Source organism: Jatropha curcas, chromosome 9 (genome assembly GCF_041381405.1).
Source record: "Jatropha curcas cultivar XTBG-Jc1 chromosome 9, XTBG_Jcur_1.0, whole genome shotgun sequence".
In the NCBI taxonomy this organism is placed as follows: domain Eukaryota; kingdom Viridiplantae; phylum Streptophyta; class Magnoliopsida; order Malpighiales; family Euphorbiaceae; genus Jatropha; species Jatropha curcas.
In genome coordinates this window covers 517,725-537,774 of record NC_143159.1, presented here as the reverse complement: position 1 = coordinate 537,774, position 20,050 = coordinate 517,725, and the positions used below count along the sequence as shown (strand labels likewise).

At 34.7% G+C, this 20,050-nt stretch overlaps 3 protein-coding genes and 1 long non-coding RNA gene across 4 annotated transcripts; all 4 read left to right on the top strand.

Annotated features, from left to right (window-relative positions):
- The first annotated feature begins 2,932 nt into the window (after window positions 1-2,932).
- Window positions 2,933-5,762, top strand: LOC105635227 (catalase isozyme 2). Its single transcript, NM_001306023.1, is given in 7 exon segments — window positions 2,933-3,045; window positions 3,592-3,966; window positions 4,140-4,916; window positions 5,006-5,095; window positions 5,179-5,246; window positions 5,327-5,420; window positions 5,509-5,762. Coding segments are annotated over 7 exon segments (1,479 nt in total). The 5' UTR covers window positions 2,933-3,030; the 3' UTR covers window positions 5,569-5,762.
- Window positions 5,763-5,845: 83 nt separating this feature from the next.
- Window positions 5,846-8,330, top strand: LOC149493401 (uncharacterized). The gene is made up of 4 exons (XR_016322701.1): window positions 5,846-5,986; window positions 6,110-6,173; window positions 6,261-6,341; window positions 8,189-8,330. It is a non-coding gene; the product is annotated as an uncharacterized LOC149493401 (long non-coding RNA).
- Window positions 8,331-8,388: 58 nt separating this feature from the next.
- LOC105635226 (catalase isozyme 1) lies at window positions 8,389-12,474 on the top strand. The gene is made up of 8 exons (XM_012218258.4): window positions 8,389-8,544; window positions 8,838-8,934; window positions 9,763-10,040; window positions 10,423-11,199; window positions 11,433-11,522; window positions 11,826-11,893; window positions 11,976-12,069; window positions 12,184-12,474. The coding sequence occupies exons 1-8, from the start codon at window positions 8,530-8,532 to the stop codon at window positions 12,241-12,243; spliced, it is 1,479 nt and encodes a 492-aa protein (XP_012073648.1). The 5' UTR covers window positions 8,389-8,529; the 3' UTR covers window positions 12,244-12,474.
- Window positions 12,475-13,612: 1,138 nt separating this feature from the next.
- On the top strand, window positions 13,613-19,709 carry LOC105635225 (Plant regulator RWP-RK family protein). The gene is made up of 5 exons (XM_012218256.4): window positions 13,613-14,248; window positions 14,815-15,847; window positions 17,032-17,079; window positions 17,170-18,133; window positions 18,460-19,709. Exons 2-5 carry the CDS (start codon window positions 14,957-14,959, stop codon window positions 19,329-19,331), a joined length of 2,775 nt encoding a protein of 924 aa, XP_012073646.1. The 5' UTR covers window positions 13,613-14,248; window positions 14,815-14,956; the 3' UTR covers window positions 19,332-19,709.
- The last annotated feature ends 341 nt before the right edge of the window (window positions 19,710-20,050 follow it).

The following is a 20,050-nucleotide window of genomic DNA, read 5'->3' as shown; positions in this document are numbered from 1 at the left end:
GAACAAAAAGAAAGAAAGAACCCTAGGCAAATAATCAGTAATGAAATAATTATCTTTAGCGGTTGATTCCGCGGCTCGCGAACATGTTTACTTTGATTCGACACTGCACCTTACAATTTCAACTTCCTAACGAAAGCATAAAACTAAAGCTCAATTTACACTATCTCCCAAAAAAAAAAAAAGCCCCATTTACACACAAGGATGGACCATGGCCATGTGAAGAGAGAAAGACAGAGAGAGATGTCTCCTTTTTGTCGCTATTGATCCCCATTTTAATGGTTATCATCAAAGCAACTTGCACTTGCTGCTTTCTCTCTCTTTTTCTCTCGTATGATTCCAAAATTCCTTTCCTTTTTCTTCCCTTGTTCAATAATTCAACTTTGAATGATTCTCGAATTTATAATATTATCATAATAACAATACCAATAATTTTGTCATAAAAAATAATTAAATAACATTTCTCCTTTGAATTTTATTAGGGATGGATGACACTACAAGATCTTATCTACTATCTTGTTGTGATAATAACCCACTGCCATTTTTCCTGCCTGCAACGCACGTGTTTGAATATCTCTCCATGGAAGATGTAACTTTGCATTCTCAAGTGGTTCTGACTTGTGACTTTCATTTGCCACACTCTTTTGCTAATTGCATAAATGTATCCCGTATTTTTTCATATTTTTAATTTTATTTTAATATTTTCAACACTTTCATTCATAAAATATTTCAATTTATATAAAAAAAAAAAATTATAGAACAAGCTTATAAAATTTCTTCAATTAAACACATATTTAATAGTTAAAAATATGAAAATAATTATTGCCAAAATTATAATAACCACAATCATAGATATTTCATGTTCATGCTATTAGGTAATTTTAACCAAACGATAGCTTTGATAAGGACAGATCACTTTGAATTATTTGCACTACGTTTCGTTTTTGCCCTTCCCCACTATAGGGTTGTCTTTCTCAACTTCAATTATATATGGAGAAATAATTATTTAGTCCCTTAAATTTAGTTATAAATACAATTCACCTCTTATATTTGATAAATACACATTAATTCAGTCCTTTCATCGAAAATATGTCATTTTAAGGTATTAAATACAATTTGTATTTAATTATTTGGTTCCTTCATATTTACTATTGAATTTCTGTTTAGTCCCTTTAGTTTAATGACATTAAACTTTAAAAATTAATAAATACACTTACTAAATAAGAGGGATTAATTTATAATTATAATCAAATTTGAGGGATTAAATAGTTATTTATTCATTAAATTATTACTATATGTATAAGTCGTAGGTCCCTAGAGTTTTTAGCATCATCCACAAAATAAGAAAATAAAAATGACCACGGCATTTTCAATTTCTCCCGAATCATGAGGAGAATTACTAAATGCATTTTTATGTAGATGTATCATTCTTATTAATATACTCATAAATACGAACCGGTATGAAATTATTAATAATGAATTTCATATTGAAAATGATAATTTTTGTAATTTATTATTAAAAAAATTATTCAAAATTATAAAAACAGAAAAATAAAATAAAAGTTACATATTATTTAAAAATATAATTTAATTGAAAAAAGAAACCACAATTTTGTCTGAAAATAAAAAAAAATCAAATTTAAATCTGTTCTCAACTGAAAAAAAAAAGTTCATAAGCATTTAATTAAATTTATGAATAAATATTCATAATAATTTATTCGTATAATAAAATATTAAAAAAGTTAAAAAAAAGTTGGTTTTCCGTTTTTTACGCGTTGCATCGTTTGGTAAGATAATTTCAATCATTTCGTTGTCACTACTCATGCGGTCTCTCTCGAACAAGACAGATAACAAAAAAGCATAATTAAGTTACGTAACTTAAAATTTTACTGAAGAGGTAAAAATTTTACTGGAAGAGGTAAAATGTTGTCGTTTCATCTGCAGTTATATTGAAAGCAAATTCTTCCTTTATCAGAAACTCATATCTAAATAATCTTGAGCTTTCATTTATACTTACGGCTTTTATGATTTGAAAAATATAATTAGTCTGTTTTTATATTTTTTAAAATAAATTAATTTCTCTTTATATTTTAATTCTATTATATTACATTACATCTAATTTTCATATATTTTTCATCTGGTGTCTTGTGAAAAATTAGTGTAATTAGATATTCTTTGATGCAAATTATATTCCCAAAACAAACAATAAACAATTAGTTATTGGTTGATATTTCAAATTGCAACAGCGGGTTTGTATCAGCAGCAACGTCTTCATTGCAAGGTTGTTTTTCTCCAGCAGTAGCAGAAGCTCAGGCGCTAAGAATGGTGTTGTCTTGGTTGATATCGAGCTACTCCAGCCTGAAGATTCAAATTGAGACAGATTGTCTGCAGGTTTACTGTGCTATGAGAAATTCTGTCCAAGATTGGTCTGAGTTTGGAGTAGTTATTTCTGAATGTAAGCTTCTTTTAGTCTAATTGCCAAATGTCACCTTGGCTTGAATAAGAAGACAAGCAAATGATATACCTCATGTATTAGCTAAATCAGTTCCTCATGGGGCTTATTTTCGAACTTGGGATATTGTTCCCACTTATATTGCTCGTTTTTTATCTTAATAATAAATGATCAATATTAAATGTAAAAAAAAAAAAAATAAACAATTAGTTATTTAAAAATTTGAAAAAAGGCTTTATTTCGAACCTAATCTAATTATCTATACATAGGATTATAATATCGCGGCAAGGAAAGTAAACTCGCGAAAACCCATGGCGGCGATATATGAAAATTACAGAGTCAGTGAGTGAAGTTCTTTAAAATATATACAAATTATAACAGTGCTTGTGATAAGCACAGGCATTGCAAGAAAATGGCGTCTAGTGCGACCGTGGCAGGCCACGAGCCTGTATAAATCTGCTTCCGCAGCTTCACTTCCATTTCACTCAAATTTGGAGGTTTGGGTTCTCCATTTCTTTCAAACTCTGATCCCCAGAAAAACAAGAACTCTAAAAAAACTTTCTTTACTACTCTTCAATATTATGGATCCTTACAAGGTATCCCTTCACGTACCATTTCTGTTCTTTAATTTTCTTTATGTTGTTTATATATCCACCATGCGTCGTACATTATTAATCTGGTTTTTGTTTCTGTTTAGTGCGTCTTTGTGTATTTTTATGTTCTTGCACCATTTTTTATCTGAACCGTACGAGGAATTCATGGACAATTTTTGAGTCAGGGGATCAACTGGAATGTTTTTCTTATTTGGAAAATCTTAAGATCTGAAAAAATTACCAAAAACGGCCTCGTTTTTAATGATTCATGGTTCTTGTATTCACCTGATTCATCAATTTTACCTTGGATCGGACAATAATATAGTATAATATATTTTGCTTAATGGATCGCATAATAATTTAACCCAGCAGGGCTGATTCTTAATTTTTTAGTATGATCATAAGAAATTTTGACTTTGTTAAAATTAATAAAGTGAAATATAATTCAGATCTTTAGGACAAAGTTCTTAATTAAGATTTCACGTGTATTACTTACTATTACCTATGTTTTCCTTTTTCACATAAAATGACAAATGTCTGGTCATACAGCACTGTCCATCGAGCGCTCACAATACACCATTCTGGACTACCAACGCTGGTGCTCCGGTATGGAACAACAACTCCTCCATGACCGTCGGACAAAGAGGTCCGATCCTCCTTGAAGACTATCACATGTTAGAGAAACTCGCCAACTTTGACAGAGAGCGAATTCCAGAGCGGGTTGTCCATGCTAGAGGAATGAGCGCAAAGGGTTTCTTTGAAGTCACTCATGAAATCAGTAATCTTACCTGCGCCGATTTCCTTCGAGCCCCCGGAGTTCAAACTCCGGTGATTGTCCGTTTCTCCACTGTCATCCATGAGCGTGGCAGCCCTGAAACTCTCCGAGACCCTCGAGGTTTCGCTACCAAGTTTTATACTAGGGAGGTGAGAGCTTCACTTTTTATCTTATATCCTGATGAGCAGTTTAGCGTTTCGTCTCTCTACAACTAATTTGCACGGATCTTTAAACTCCTGACCTATTGCACTATAGGAGCAGATATATACTTGTTAATCTTTTTCTAATTGTGCTCTTTTTTGTATTTTTTGACTCAACTCAGGGTAACTTCGATATTGTGGGAAACAATTTCCCTGTTTTCTTCATCCGGGATGGAATAAAATTTCCTGATGTGATCCATGCATTCAAGCCAAACCCAAAGTCTCATATCCAGGAGTACTGGAGGATCTTCGATTTCTTATCACACCACCCTGAAAGTTTGAGCACGTTCGCTTGGTTCTTTGACGATGTTGGCATTCCACAAGATTACAGACACATGGAAGGCTTTGGAGTTCACACTTTCTGTTTCTTGAACAAAGCGGGCAAAGTGACCTATGTCAAATTTCACTGGAAACCCACTTGCGGCGTCAAGTGTTTGACGGATGATGAAGCAATGAAAATTGGAGGAGCTAACCACAGTCACGCTACACAAGATTTATACGATTCAATTGCTGCTGGTAACTATCCTGAATGGATACTTCATATTCAGACAATGGATCCTGCTGATGAGGACAGATTCGACTTCGATCCACTTGATATGACTAAGATCTGGCCAGAAGACATTTTCCCTCTACAGCCAATTGGACGGTTGGTGTTGAACAGGAATATTGATAACTGGTTTGCTGAGAATGAGATGCTTGCATTTAACCCAGCTCATGTGGTTCCTGGCATTCACTATTCTAATGATAAGTTATTCCAGCTTAGGACCTTCGCTTATAGTGATACTCAAAGACACCGTCTTGGACCCAATTATATGCAGCTCCCTGTTAATGCTCCTAAGTGTCCTCATCACAACAATCATTATGATGGATTCATGAATTTCATGCACAGAGATGAGGAGGTATATATATAATATGGTCACAACATATATTTTATTGTCAGCCTTAAATAAATTATGTACTCATTAGGTGCTTCTATGGTGTTTGTCAGATTGATTACTTCCAATCCAGATATGATCCAGTTCGCCATGCAGAGAGATATCCTATTCCTAATGCTATTATTAGCGGACGTCGCGAAAAGGTTCATTTTTTCTCATTTTTTAGATAATTTATGAAAATTGTTAAAATCATCAGATATATAATTTTGGTTTAATAATAATGCAGTGTGTGATACCGAAGGAGAACAATTTCAAGCAACCTGGAGAAAGATACAGATCCTGGACACCTGACAGGTAAATATGTGCTTAATTGATCAAGATCCAAGATGAATTTATTTTAACTTGTCTTTATTAACTTGTAAATCTAAATTCAGGCAAGAAAGATTCCTCTGCCGACTGGTGAATGCCTTATCGGACCCGCGAATCACCCATGAGATTCGCGGAATCTGGGTCTCCTACTGGTCTCAGGTTAATTAAGCTCCATTTCCATTTACTCAATTTTCAAATTATAACTTGAATGAACAAATGCTAATTAATAAATGAATGTTTTATGCAGTGCGACCAATCTCTGGGTCAAAAACTTGCTTCCCGTCTCAATGTAAGGCCAAACATTTGAAGTGTGAAAGGAGATGATGATCCTTTGAGTTGCAGACAGATGTAATAATCCTACTAGATATTGAAGACTTCTCCCCTTTGTTATGTCATATGTAATAAAATGAGAGAGCTTGAGAGTTTATATGCTGTCCTGTTCATATAAAATTACTGCATTCCAAGCTGCTGTACTCTATAATATAATGTCCTCTTTTGTGTTCTTTCTTTTCTTGTTGTGTTATTTCTGTGAGTTGACAGGAATACTCTTTGCTAATTAATAATTTAATTATTTAAAGAAAATATTAATAAAAATTGGTAAATTTATATAGTCTACATATCCAGCGCCAACAACACTCAACCTCTACTGCAACTTTCAGGCTGCAAGTGCTAAAGATCTAATCATACAAAAATTTGCAATCCAATTTCCAACCAATTTGCGACAGGTACGCTTTCTCTTCTTGTCTCTCCATCCCATACAAAAAGAAAAGAAAATGTGACTGATATAGTTCTTCAAGAAATTACAGTTATTCTAGTTATTAAACCTGACATTATATTACTACATTTAGATTCAGCAGTTGATGTCCAGACTAAATTCTGATGTTCTTATCAGGACCAGATGAATCGAATCAGGTATCTAATTCAAATTAAATATGTTGACATTGTCATTTTTCATGAGTTTGGCCACTGATTAAGCTCAATGTTGTTGATTATTGCTAGAGGCTGGGTTTGTGTTCCTGAATTATTTCAAATCCACAGTTTTCATGCATCTCTGCTGGATCATGAGCAGCAAGCAAGCCTGTGAGTTTTACTTCTCTGATCTGACTGTTATAGCACCACGTTCTTTAATTCCTTATAATGGTATTTTAAAAAAATATTAGAATATATGGTATTGATTTGAAAAATAAAATGTTAAAAATAAATTAACAATTTAAATCAATTGGACCTAACCGATTATTTCAAATTCAACCAATCTAACCAACAAAATCAAAGCTTCAGCCCAATTTCTAAAAACAGAAAGGGGTGAGCCCAGAACTATAGGCCTGCCAGGGCCCAATAAAATAATTTTAGGGAAAAAAAAATCTCATCAATCCCTCAATTTCATTTCATATTATTTTTATTAAATAATGTGGAATATTATTATTAATTGTGTAATTAAAAAATGCCACAAAAAGCAAATTTAGGATGAACATCAAATCCATGTAATTAAATTACTATAAGTTTCCACCATACAAATATAGTAGTAGAACAATCTTATCTTAACTAGCAAAAGATTGAATCAAAAAAAGAAACTACGTTTAATGGAAAAAAAAAATTATTTTGTTCTACAAAATTCGTGTTTATCCATATATGAATTCCTTCATCATTCTTACCTTATTCAATTAAAAAAAATTTATTAATTACACAGAGATTCAGTATTTATAATGGGCCCAGAGATTCAGTATTTCGGGCTGAGGCTTACCTCATCTCACAGGCCGAAGCCCATTCTAATCATTTCCATCAATATCATAGATTTGCAGCTTTGACACTCTACTCCGTGAAATTCCAAAACTGCTCTCTTCAACATCTATCTCTGCTATCTTCTGCCTTTTTCTCAAAAAAAAAAAAAATAAATAAATAAATAAAAAATAAAGAAAATATCTTGATCAGTTAGAGCACACGATTTAAGGCTTCTAATGCGGACGTGTCAAAATAGCAGTGGTCTGTGTGACCTTGCATAAGCGGCTGTGAGTCGGTTATAGCAAAAACTCCAAAACTTGGATAAGGAACCATAAATGGATGACGTCCTGATCCATTATTTTATGACTCCAACCTTGATCTTCTCACCTTAAACGAAATTATGACATGAAGTGGGTCCCTATTATCCTTTTATTACCATCGCGGCATCGTCCATAAAATAAAAAATTAAAAATATCGCCGGATTTCCAATTTATCGCGGACGTATATGTAATCCTTTGCTAAATAAAATTATTTAGTGACTTTCTTCACAAAAAAAAAAAAAAAAGTGAATTAATATCTAATCCTTTAATCATAATTAAATGTATTAATCAAAATTTTTACTTAATGATATTATTATTTAATATCATTACTTACCTATTTTTCATTTATAGTAGATTCAATAAATCAAAATAATATTATGAGATTACAAAGGGAAAATTATTTCTTTTAAATAATATTAATCAAATTTATTATAATTTTTGTGGTCAAGAGCAATCGAACTCGGAGTCTTCCATCTTCTATCTTTCGCAATATGTAAAAAGACTAATTAAAACATATGTGACATACTTTTTGATTTTATTTTTTACGTGACTTAATCCTTTTTTTTTCATTAATTTCTAATAAAATATGTTTATTTTTTATAAAGAATATAAATGTTATTTGCATGACATGTAAAAAATATCAAAAAAAAAAAAATCGCTACTCAATCATCTGAATATATTTAAAAATAGCAACAAAAATCACCTATTTAGAATATATTTTTATAATTTTTTGATTTTATGTTCGTTGTATAAAATATTAGTTAACATATTGAAAATAAAATCGAGAGAAATTAAATTTTAAAAAATAAAATTTTTAAATATTGTTTTACAAAATTTTCCATCAAATTTATCAGATAGCGTTTAAAATCTAATATACGTGTTTATTAGGATTTTAAGAGAACTCAGGCTTTGGAGTTTTGAGCTTTGGTGGGCATATCATGATATCACGGGAGACAGCGAAAGCCGCGAAGTCGGGATGGGAAATTACCTGAGGGCAACATTTCTAAAATTATCTCTTTCGTTTGCCAAAAATTTACCGTCTTTGTTATTTTTTCGCGGATAACGATAAGCAGCGCAAGAAAATGGATGTGCAAGCCACGAGCGAGCATTTATAAGTATCCAATTTGCAGCAGCTTCGATTAGATTGCCATTTTCACATTTATCAGTTGTTTTGGGTTATACCCCTTCAATCAAAAAAAATCAAAAAGATCAGAAATCTCAGTTACGCTATGGATCCCTACAAGGTACTTATACATTCTCTTCTCACGTCAAATAATTTTCATTTGAATGATTCAATGTATTCTTTTTGTGCCTAGGATCATATCTTTTTATTGGGTTTTTGATTTGATCTTTGTTGAATCGAACTAACTATGGTTCTATTATCCAATAAATTGACTGCAACTCTGTTTTTTTATCTTCTTCGTGGGTTTGGTGATCGTGTACTTGTGTAATTGTTGACCTAGCAGATATTGAACTGATTAATATTGTTTTATAAGCTGATTATACGCTCCTTCTCCTTTTGATGCTGATCATACAGAACCGTCCTTCAAGCGCTTTTGATACGCCCTTTTGGACCACGAATTCCGGTGCTCCAATATGGAACAATAACTCTTCCATGACTGTTGGACAAAGAGGTACTGATTCAATTGATATTGCTTTATCTGTTTTGAACAAGTGATAAGTGTTTTAATTTGTAAGAACTTTATAATCCTAATTACTATTTGCTGTTTTATACCAACTATAAATTTCAGTTAATTATTACCAAGTCGTAGTCTGGATGTTGTGAGTGGATTGGATGTGTGTATGATAATAGCGCACGAATGGGATGTATTAGCTTGAGAGGGTCAATTGTAGAACCATAAATTATAATAATCAATTAAGAACTTCCTTGGATGCCGAGTTCTTCACCTTCGTTTGTTGGCATGTCAAATGTGAATATTGTTTGTAATTTCTTCTGGTAATTTCATATCTTGCACAGCTTTTTATAAAAGGAAGTGTTAGATATTGCTGAGCCATTATTTTCTGCGAGGCAGCAGAAAATTGCTCCATTTGCAAAATTCTTGTATGTTTTGATCTTTGTTTTCTTCATATTTGGATAGTCAGATTCTGAGCCTTTTAGGTTGGGAACGTGGGATTATTCATACAAAGTAGGTTGATTCTTGATTCTTCACACACCTTCATGCCAACATAAAACAACTTGGCTGAATATAGATGCACTATTGATATGATTATCTAATGGAGAATTATGTTAGCATCATAATCATCTTAGCTTTTAATGTCCAAATTTGTTGTGTTTTGTTTTTTCGCACTTCTTCTGGTCAAATGTCGCGTTCATTTATTAAGTATATGATATATGATTTAGGGACTCATTTGAGTTCTTTGGCAATGTATTTTGTTTTACTATAGACTTGGAAAACAGCATCCAGAGATTTGAACTATGCCTTTTGTCCTCCTTTGAACAGGTCCAATCCTTCTTGAGGACTATCATTTGATAGAGAAACTTGCCAACTTTGATAGGGAGCGTATTCCAGAGCGTGTTGTCCATGCTAGGGGAGCAAGTGCAAAGGGTTTCTTTGAGGTGACCCATGATATCTCTAACCTAACATGTGCTGATTTCCTTCGAGCTCCTGGAGTTCAGACGCCTGTCATTGTCCGTTTCTCCACTGTTATTCATGAGCGTGGCAGTCCAGAAACCCTGAGGGATCCTCGAGGTTTTGCAGTGAAGTTTTACACCAGAGAGGTGAGGGTTTATATGACTTGGACGCTTTGATATAGCAATACTAGAGGATAGCAGATGGCAAAGAAGCTCTTTTTGTGCTTGGATGTCCATTCACCAGTAATGTTTGGCCATCATAAATTTTACAAAGCTTCCAGGAACTACCATCTGTAAACTTATCTCCTAGCTTTAACGAATATTGGTAATAACTTTATTAGAAAGAAAATATTTTGTTTTCCTTTTGCATTTATTTACCCCTATAATAATTTAAGCTTGAATTTTGATGGCTTATATAGGTGCAATATACACTTACAAAGACATGAGTTCATTGGTTGTATGAAGCTTACTGGCTTAAATTTCAGTGTTCTTTTATGTTCTTATTGTCGTTTCTTTCTTGTTAACTCAGGGCAACTTTGATCTCGTGGGAAATAATTTCCCTGTATTTTTCATCCGTGATGGAATGAAATTCCCAGATTTGGTACATGCTTTTAAGCCCAACCCTAAATCTCACATCCAAGAGAGCTGGAGGATCTTTGACTTCTTATCCCATGTCCCTGAGAGCTTGCACATGCTTACCTTCCTCTTTGATGATTTGGGTATTCCACAAGATTACAGGCACATGGAAGGCTCAGGTGTTAACACCTATACTCTAATAAACAAGGCCGGAAAGGTACACTATGTGAAGTTTCACTGGAAACCGACTTGTGGTGTGAAGTGTCTGTTGGATGAAGAGGCAATCAAGGTTGGAGGAACCAATCATAGCCACGCAACCCAGGATCTATATGATTCAATTGCAGCTGGAAATTATCCAGAGTGGAAGCTTTATATCCAGACCATGGATCCAGATCATGAAGACAGATTTGACTTTGATCCACTTGATGTGACCAAGACCTGGCCTGAGGATATCCTGCCCCTGCATCCAGTTGGTCGCTTGGTCTTGAATAAGAACATAGATAATTTCTTTGCTGAGAATGAGATGCTTGCATTCTGCCCTGGTATTGTTGTTCCTGGTGTTTCATATTCAGAGGATAAGTTACTCCAGACTAGGATCTTTTCCTACTCTGATACTCAGAGGCACCGTCTTGGACCTAACTATCTACAGCTCCCTGTTAATGCTCCCAAGTGTGCTCATCATAACAATCACCATGAAGGTTTCATGAATTTCATGCATAGGGATGAGGAGGTATATAACTTTTGTTGTTTTGTGTCTGCAAATATTTCCTGTAAAATCATATAATGCCATCATGCTTACTCTTAAAATATGCCTTCCAACCTCATAGAAAAATCTCTAATGATTTTTCAACCAACTTAGGCTTGTGATGTGTCTTAAGCTTGTTGACTTGCCTTGGCATCTATATTTTCTGCTTTTGCAATTTATCTAGTTCTGATCTGGTGCTATGGTACTTTTTTTCTCAGGTCAATTACTTCCCGTCCAGATACGATCCGGTTCGCCATTCTGAGGCGTTCCCCTTTCCGGCCACTATATGCAGTGGAAAGCGTGAGAAGGTTAGATTCCTCCTTGGGTCTTGTTTTAAAACTGAAGCTTGATATAGGAAGTATCAGATGGCACCTTTTGGTGTATATTGAGCAGCCAAGAGTTGTGACGCTCCCCACCCCCTCCCCTCTTTTTTCCTTTCCCCTTTTCCTTATCTTTCTTTTTCCCCTTTTGCAATTCCCACTTTTTTTCCCATTATTGAGAATTAAAAAAAAAAAAATAGCTAATAGAATTCAAAAGTTTTGGGCCGTTGTCCCGTAAAATGCAAGTATCCACAAGCATATGATAGTTGTTTTCTTTTCTCATCAATGCAGTGTGTGATACCAAAGGAGAACAATTTCAAGCAACCTGGAGAGAGATATCGATCCTGGGCTCCTGACAGGTACACCCAGGCTTCTGCTTTTGTGTTGAAAAGAAAGATTAGTGTATAAATTATAATGCTGATCTCCTTTGTGCTCCTTCAGGCAAGAGCGATTCCTCAATCGGATTGTTGGTTGCTTATCTGATCCTCGTGTCACACATGAGATTTGTAGTATTTGGATCAACTACTTTACTCAGGTTAACTTCCTTTCCAATTCAATGCATTTTCAAACTACGCGATGGTGTTATCATATTGAATAAAGAAAAGCAGCGTCATTCTAATGCGTTATAATTGGATTTGCATTGATGCAGTGCGACAGATCTCTGGGTCAGAAGCTAGCGTCTCGTCTGAACGTGAAGCCAAGCATTTGAAAATACAAATCAAGTCGCAAAAGAGAGCATGCTGGTTCAGAAGCACCAAATCAATGCTAATCTTCCAAATGCTGTTGCTTTGTTGGGATACTAAGCTAATCAATATGTTTTATCTTTTGATAACATGTTCTCATCCAATAAAATGCGAGTTGTATGTTGTCCATTTAGACTTAATATTGTGTCTTTAAGATGTTATGTTGGATTCAGTTATAAAATTAGATTTAACTTGTATTTGTATTGTTTGGTTAATCACGAGAGGGTTATGTGGTCAAATAGCTGGTTTAAATGCTATGTTACTGAATAATTTTTGAAGTAGCGTTTAGCATTTTGACTATCACTTAAAAAGTCGTTGCTGAACATAGCGTTAGTGTATACACACACTGGCGTAGAATATAAGTCGTTTTAAGGTGATTATTTTATTTCAAAATGTAAGTCTTCTTTAGGATAAAAGGAATACTATATAATAATTGACATTAGATGGAATCGATAATTTAGTTGGTAAGCAAAATCAACTACTATGAAATATTATTTTATTTTGAATTAAATGGTACGGAATCAATTAGACATGGAGATGCTTGTATTATTTATGGTAGACGAAGTTGATTACCACTATGATTTAAGATTTAAAAAATGGGAAATAAATAATTAGGGCTACTGCATACTTGGAATCATTATAGAATCTCGATGTGAATCCCATTTGTTTGGCTTTTAAAAGCTGGCCATAATGCTAGCACTTAATATTAATTAATTAATCAAATTAGGTTAGGCACATTAAAATGTTAGCTTCGGAGCCTGTGCTCCTTGGAAAAATCGAATAACCTCTATATTTTTTATTCACCCACACTCATATATATCCATTTTTTGACAATTAATTATGCTAATACGATTTTCAAACTAATGCTTAGGTTGTAATTTAATATAGTAATTTGTTTTATTCAGTAATTTAATTTAGAGTTAACTATAAACAATTATAATGTTTTTTTTCTGTTCAAATACCAAAACAAAAATAATTTAGAAAGTTAGTATTTTTTTTTTTTGAATAATATTATTTTAAATTATGAAATGAAAAAACTATGTATAAGATTTTTTTTTTTTGAACTGCATTTTGTATAATAGTTAATAAGAACGAATAAATGAGATAAGGACAGGAGAAAGAATCAAACATCACAAAATTTAAAAAAATCATAATTTTATTTTTGTTTTTATAAATTTTTACTTTTTCTCATTTAAATTAATGGAACAAAATAAAATTTTACTTTCGGATAAACCCCAATTTATGGGAGAAATGGATATTACCGCCATTACTAAGGAGATTTTCTGTTTGTTTTTTAACGATCAGATATATTTTAGTATACTTTATTGGAAAATGCTTGGAAGTGAAGACGAGGAGAAGGACCTTGAGCTTGTTAAGTTGCAAGAAAAGAAGCAAAAGCGGCAGGCACACACGCGACCACCACCATTTTTAACCCACTACGAAAAAGAAATCAGATTCCACTTGTATTTTTTTTATATTTTTATATTCTCCATTTGGTACCAAGTAAAAGCTTCAAGATCACAAATGGCATCAGCAATTGGACCAGTTATTGGTTCTCTCTGTATCAGGTTATTGCGTGAGTTGGGCTTGGCAAGTTGACTTGAACGGCGAGAATTTCAAGACCCACAAAAAAGATAGGTGAGCTGGTTTTGTGGGGTCAATTAGCTTGGAAGCAGAATCTTCCCTTGCACAAAATGATTTGGAATCATATACAGTCAAAACTCTAAAACGAGAGGGTCAGATAATTACTATGGTGGGAGAGAAATTTTTTTCTTTCTTCTTGTGGAGTTGATCTCTCGTCTCGAGGCAGTTTTTTAAAAGGCCTGCCTTTTATTTTATGTGATTGCTATTTTGTTCATTTTTCATATTCCTTCTCTACGGACAACCAGGCTGTGGTTTTGGGTTTGTTGTTTTGCTTAACCGAAAAAATAAGATGATAACGGAGAGGGTATCTTCAAGAATCTTTCAACAGTAAGTTATACTCATTCCGTTATTTCTGCTCTTAACTTTTTTTTTTTTTTGGTTATCCTGGGTTCCGAATGGGATTAGTTTGAGAATATGAATCACTATTCATTGCCTCAATGAAAATATTATGTGTTAGTGAAAATGGGATTAGAGGATTTTTTTTTTTTTTTTTTGGGTAAAATTGGAATCTTAGAATCAAAAGTGGGAAAAAGTTTCATCTTTCCGCCTTGAAAGAATATGTGGAAAGTGGTTTTTTTAGTCTACTCTGCTTTTGTTCACTTTCTCCAGTCTTACAATGAATAATATGCTACTTTAATGGATATGCTGGTTTTCAAATTGGGTTTTTATTCTTTGATTTACTTCAGTTATTGCTGGAGATCTTTGTTGAATTTTGTTAACTTGTCTACTTCGGGATTTGCAAAAAGGAAAAGAGAAATATAATCTTCATTAATCTTCACTCATTAGTCTTTTTATTTTCTTGCCCTACTTGCAATTCTTTGTGGAATTTATTGTTTAATCTTATTTTGATGTTCTTGTGGATTGTATTAAGGATGTTTCTATGATTTGGACAGATCAGATTTAAAGACTGAAGATCTGAATTCTTTCTAGAGGTTTTTGTTAATTGTTTTGAAACTTAAGGTGGAATGATAATTGAGCTTATTACCATAGAGCAGAATAGATTTTTTGTAAGTGGGATTTTTAGGATAGGTTTTCATGGAAGACAGTATTTTATCACCGGGTACTATGTTGGCTGCTCATGCTGATTCTGCAATGGATTTTGACGACATGGATGAATTGTTGTTAGACGGATGCTGGTTGGAAACAATAGACGGATCCGAGTTCTTTAATCCTAGCCCCCACAATTGTGCTCCCTTGATTGATTCTTCATTTCTGTGGCCAACTTCAGAGAACAATGATGGTGATTTGGTCTCTAGGCCATCTCAGAAAAGCAATCAACAGGATGAACGAATGTCAATGCTGCCCAGGAATTCTCCCTTGAATGAATCCCAAAGCAGCAGTCCGGTCATTACTCAGACTATTGGCCAGGACATGAGTAGCGTGGCCAGATGGGGAAATGATGCAGATGAAGGTTCTGAAGTAAGTAGAAGGTGGTGGATTGGACCAAAAGCAAAAACTCCTGTGAGGGATAGATTAATTAGAGCACTTGGATATATTAATGATTTCTCAAAGGATAAAGATGTGCTTATACAGATATGGGTCCCTGTAAATGAAGGAGGTAGACGTGTTCTAACAACTCAAGACCAACATTTTGCACTTGTTCCAAACTGTCAGAGGCTTGCAAATTACAGGGACATTTCTGTTAACTATCAATTTTCAACTGAGAAAGATTCCAAGGACATGATGGGGTTACCTGGTCGGGTTTTCTTGGGTAAGGTTCCTGAGTGGACTCCAGATGTTCGATTCTTCAGAAGCGATGAATACCCACGTGTAGGTCATGCCCAACTATATGATGTATGTGGAACTCTTGCTCTTCCTGTTTTTGAACAAGGTACCAGGACTTGCTTGGGCGTTATTGAGGTGGTAACTACCGCACAAAAGATCAAGTATCGTCCTGAGCTTGAAACTGTTTGCAAGGCACTTGAGGTTCGTATTATATTCTCATTCTCAGAATGCTTCTCTCTTCATCCATTGTTACGTCTGAAGGTGTTACAGAATTGAAAAAAGACATTTTTAGCAGACTGACAAACTAATACCAATATGAAGCTGAACTTATTGATGCAAGTTAATTAGTATCAGTCACCACCAAGCTGTCATATATGATGTCTTTGTTGCCTACTTGTCTAGCCTTTTCATTTGGTTGACTCACACCAGAAAATAGGTAAGTTAGCTTCTACAACGCATGTACCCTTGCATTTAAGCACATATTGAGGTCCAAAGAAACTGAATACTATAAAAGGCATCAACTGATACTCCTCTTCTATGGTCTTGATGCTTCGCCTTTGAGTGCCAGAGATGTAGAATGGTGCTCTTCAAGGTGTATGCGTGTTGCACGTAGGGGTTAGGAGTTTTTTTCTTTTTTTTTTTTTATAAAATTCATGTCTATAAAATGGAGGTGTCTCTCTAGCCTCTTTCAACCACCCTAATCCCACTTCTGAGAAAGAACAGAACAAAATGTGTGAGGAAGGTTGATCTTGTATCCTGATCTAGAAACTGAGGGTCTGTACCTACTAATTCTCTGTTTGCTATGTTTCGTGAAAATTTTCCATTGTAAGGGTGTTGTTAACTTCTGATCAAGGTTGCTTGATATATGAAAACTTTCAGGTTTCAGTTGTCATGTAGTATTTTTATTTGTGAGGGACAGAGAAGCCCTCATATGCTATCATACGTAGTTCGTTTATAACTATTCACTTTTGGTATGGTGAATGACACTTGATGTGCATGCTGCTTTACATTTTCTAGATCCTTGTCTTATAAATGATCCCTTTTGTAATTGTATTTGGGTTTCAGTCCTTCAGTGCCTCTTAGTGAATTTGCTTTAGTTATCTTTTTTTTTTTTTTTTTTTTGAGTTATTCTTATTTAATATCTTTGTATCTCCTTTCGGAGTTCTATTTGAAATTTATTTTTTGATTCAAATTATGAAGGCACTTCTGCAATGATTTTTGTTTTGTTTTTATTTTAGTTGTTGTTGGATGGATGTAGATTTCATTTTAGATAGACTAAAGATTCTTTTCTAGATCAAGTTGGGCATAGGTCAAACATAAGTGTATTATGATAATTTATTTAAATGTGAATTCTTTTTGATTGGAAAAAACATTTTCACTTGCAGGCAGTTGACCTTCAGAGTTCTGAAGTTCCAATTGGGCAGAATGTCAAGGTAATTGAAGAAAAAAGTAGCAAAATCAAATTAATGTTGTTAATATATATTTTTTATTGTCATAGATGATTTTTTTTTTTTTTCCTTCAGGTATGTGATATGTCCTACGAAGCTGCATTATCTGAGATTCATGAGGTTCTGAGATCTGCTTGTGAGACGCATAAATTACCTTTAGGTCAAATTTGGGTCCCATGCATCCAACAAGGAAAGCGGGGTTGCCGACATTCTGATGAAAACTATTATCGCTGTGTTTCCACTGTGGATCATGCTTGCTATGTGCGTGAAACTGGCATGCAGGCTTTTCATGAGGCTTGCTCCGAGCATCACTTGTTAAAAGGTCAAGGAGTTGCTGGGGAAGCATTTTTGACTAACCAACCTTGTTTCTCTAGTGACATAACTTCATATCGCAAAACTGAGTATCCTCTTTCTCACCATGCAAGGATGTTTGGATTGCATGCTGCCGTTGCTATTCGCCTACGAAGTGTGCACACTGGTAAAGCTGACTTTGCGCTGGAGTTCTTTCTGCCTGTGGATTGCACAGATCCTGAAAAACAGAAAGATATGCTTACGTCATTGTCCACGATTATACAACAGGTGTGTCAGTCCTTACGAGTAGTAACAGACAGAGAACTAGAGGCAGAAACTGGACCAGTTAGTGAAGTGGTATTGCCTTCATATGGTAGACCTAGGAGAGAAGATATGTTAAGGGTGATGCATTATTCTGAAAGTTATGCTGGGGATAATTCATCCTTGACTGCCTCTCTCACAGGGATCCAACAAAGTGGAAGTGTTGTTTTATCATATGAGAAAGAGAATCAAAAGGTACCAATTGATGAAAAATCAATGGAGTACAGGATCAGTCGAGAAGATTATAACCTAAAGAGGAGTATTGAATGTGGCGTAGATTCTGAAGTTGCTGAAGGTAGCCTTTCAAGTGTCTGTATGGGTAAAACAGCAGAGAGAAAACGCTCCAAGGCAGAGAAAGCAATCACCTTGCAAGTTCTTCGGCAATACTTTGCTGGAAGCTTAAAAGATGCTGCGAAGAGTATTGGTGGTGAGCATAATTCTTTGTTGAGTTTAGTTCTAGTTTACTGATTGCTTGAACTTTGGAGGGGTGTGGGGTGGGAGGGAAACAACTCTATTCTCTCTATAAATATTGTTGGCTAAGAACTGTAGTTCAGCAAAATTCTTTGTTACCTTATATACCTCTCATACAACACTATTGTAAGCTGTGCAGTACTTCATGGAATTCTTCATTCCTTTCATGGGATTATAAACTGCATAACGTTTTTCTGATGCTGTTCAATCTATGAATTATGCTACTTCAATTTCCGTCGTGCATGTTTTAACATCTTTGCTATTTTTGCCCTTAAATTTCAGTTTGCCCCACGACCTTGAAAAGGATATGCAGGCAACATGGAATAAAACGATGGCCTTCTCGGAAAATCAAGAAGGTCGGTCACTCCTTGCAGAAGCTCCAACTTGTGATCGACTCAGTCCAAGGTGCCTCTGGTGCTCTCCAGATTGGTTCCTTTTATACAAATTTCCCCGAGCTGGCCTCTCAGAAATTATCAAGCAGCCCTTTTTCAGCATCCAAGCAGAGTGATCATCTAGAGCAATCAAGCATACAGACTGACGGAGGTACTTTTAGCTCCCAAGTGGCTGCACCAAAATCACCTTCCTCCTCATGCAGTCAGAGTTCCAGTTCAAGCCATAGCTGTTCCAGTGGGTTACAGCAAAATCCTTCTGTATTTAGCATTCCCACTAGTGAAGATCATATTCCTGGGGAAAACTCAAGCAATGGTGTGTTAAAGAGGGTCAGAAGTGATGCAGAGCTTCATGCTTCAAGTCAAGAAGAGCAAAACATGCTGCCAAGATCTCAAAGCCACATACCTCTCAGAGAACAACCTAATTCGGGGAACCTTCCGCCATTACCTAAAAGTAGCAGTCGAATATCTCACGAGGGTGATGCTCAGAGAATCAAAGTGACATATGGAAATGAGAAAATCCGGTTTCGCATGCCATACAATTGGAAACGTAAAGATTTATTACAAGAAATTGCAAGGCGGTTTTTTATAGATGACATAAATAGATATGACCTGAAGTATTTGGATGATGACAATGAGTGGGTCTTATTAACATGTGATGATGATTTAGAGGAGTGCATTGACGTTTGCCAATCATCTGAGAACAGCACAATTAAACTTTCACTCCAAATTTCTCATCTTATGGACGGGTTTTCGAGAAGCTGAGGCCTATGATGATATTTGTAAATATGCTTTTGAGATGTTTGGTGAGGTTGCACTTCCAGAGTCAATGGTATGAACATTGGTATGTTTAGCCGCAAGCATACAGTCTCAACAGTAATGTTGATAGATTGGTGTAGAAGATGAAGTTTCAAAAGGCGGAGATGATGTTAATTGGTTGCAAATGGGGACTACGAGCTCACTATCGTGATCTGTGGGGTAGAAAAGCTGTAAGGAAGTTATACGAACTTGCTTGTTATGCAGGTAGTTCTTCTGTCTGTATATTTATGAACTGGGGGAAGAGGGCAATAAACCTATTGTTACTTGTCAAACTGTAAAATGTACTCACAGAACTTAAATGGAGGTAAAATTTTTTATCATGAATGTTGCCTCTTGATAGGTCTTTTTTTCCTTTTTGCTCATTTTTTGTTTTCAAAATGCGGGTTCTGCTCCCTGCTTTGGATACATGACCTGGCTACAGACACAAACAGAGCAGGTTCACTTGGTTTCATATCTTATGCATTTTGCATTGGCGGCCACCTAACATCAGCTTAAAACGTAAAAGTGAAGAGAGAAATTCAATTCTTGGAATAATATATAGGACAAAGAACATTAAGATAGTCCTGGTGATTAGATAAAGATGAAATCCAATGCTTATCAAAAACGCTTACATCAGATGACAGCGTATGTTAGACCAAATCAAATCGTAATGACAAAAACAAAAA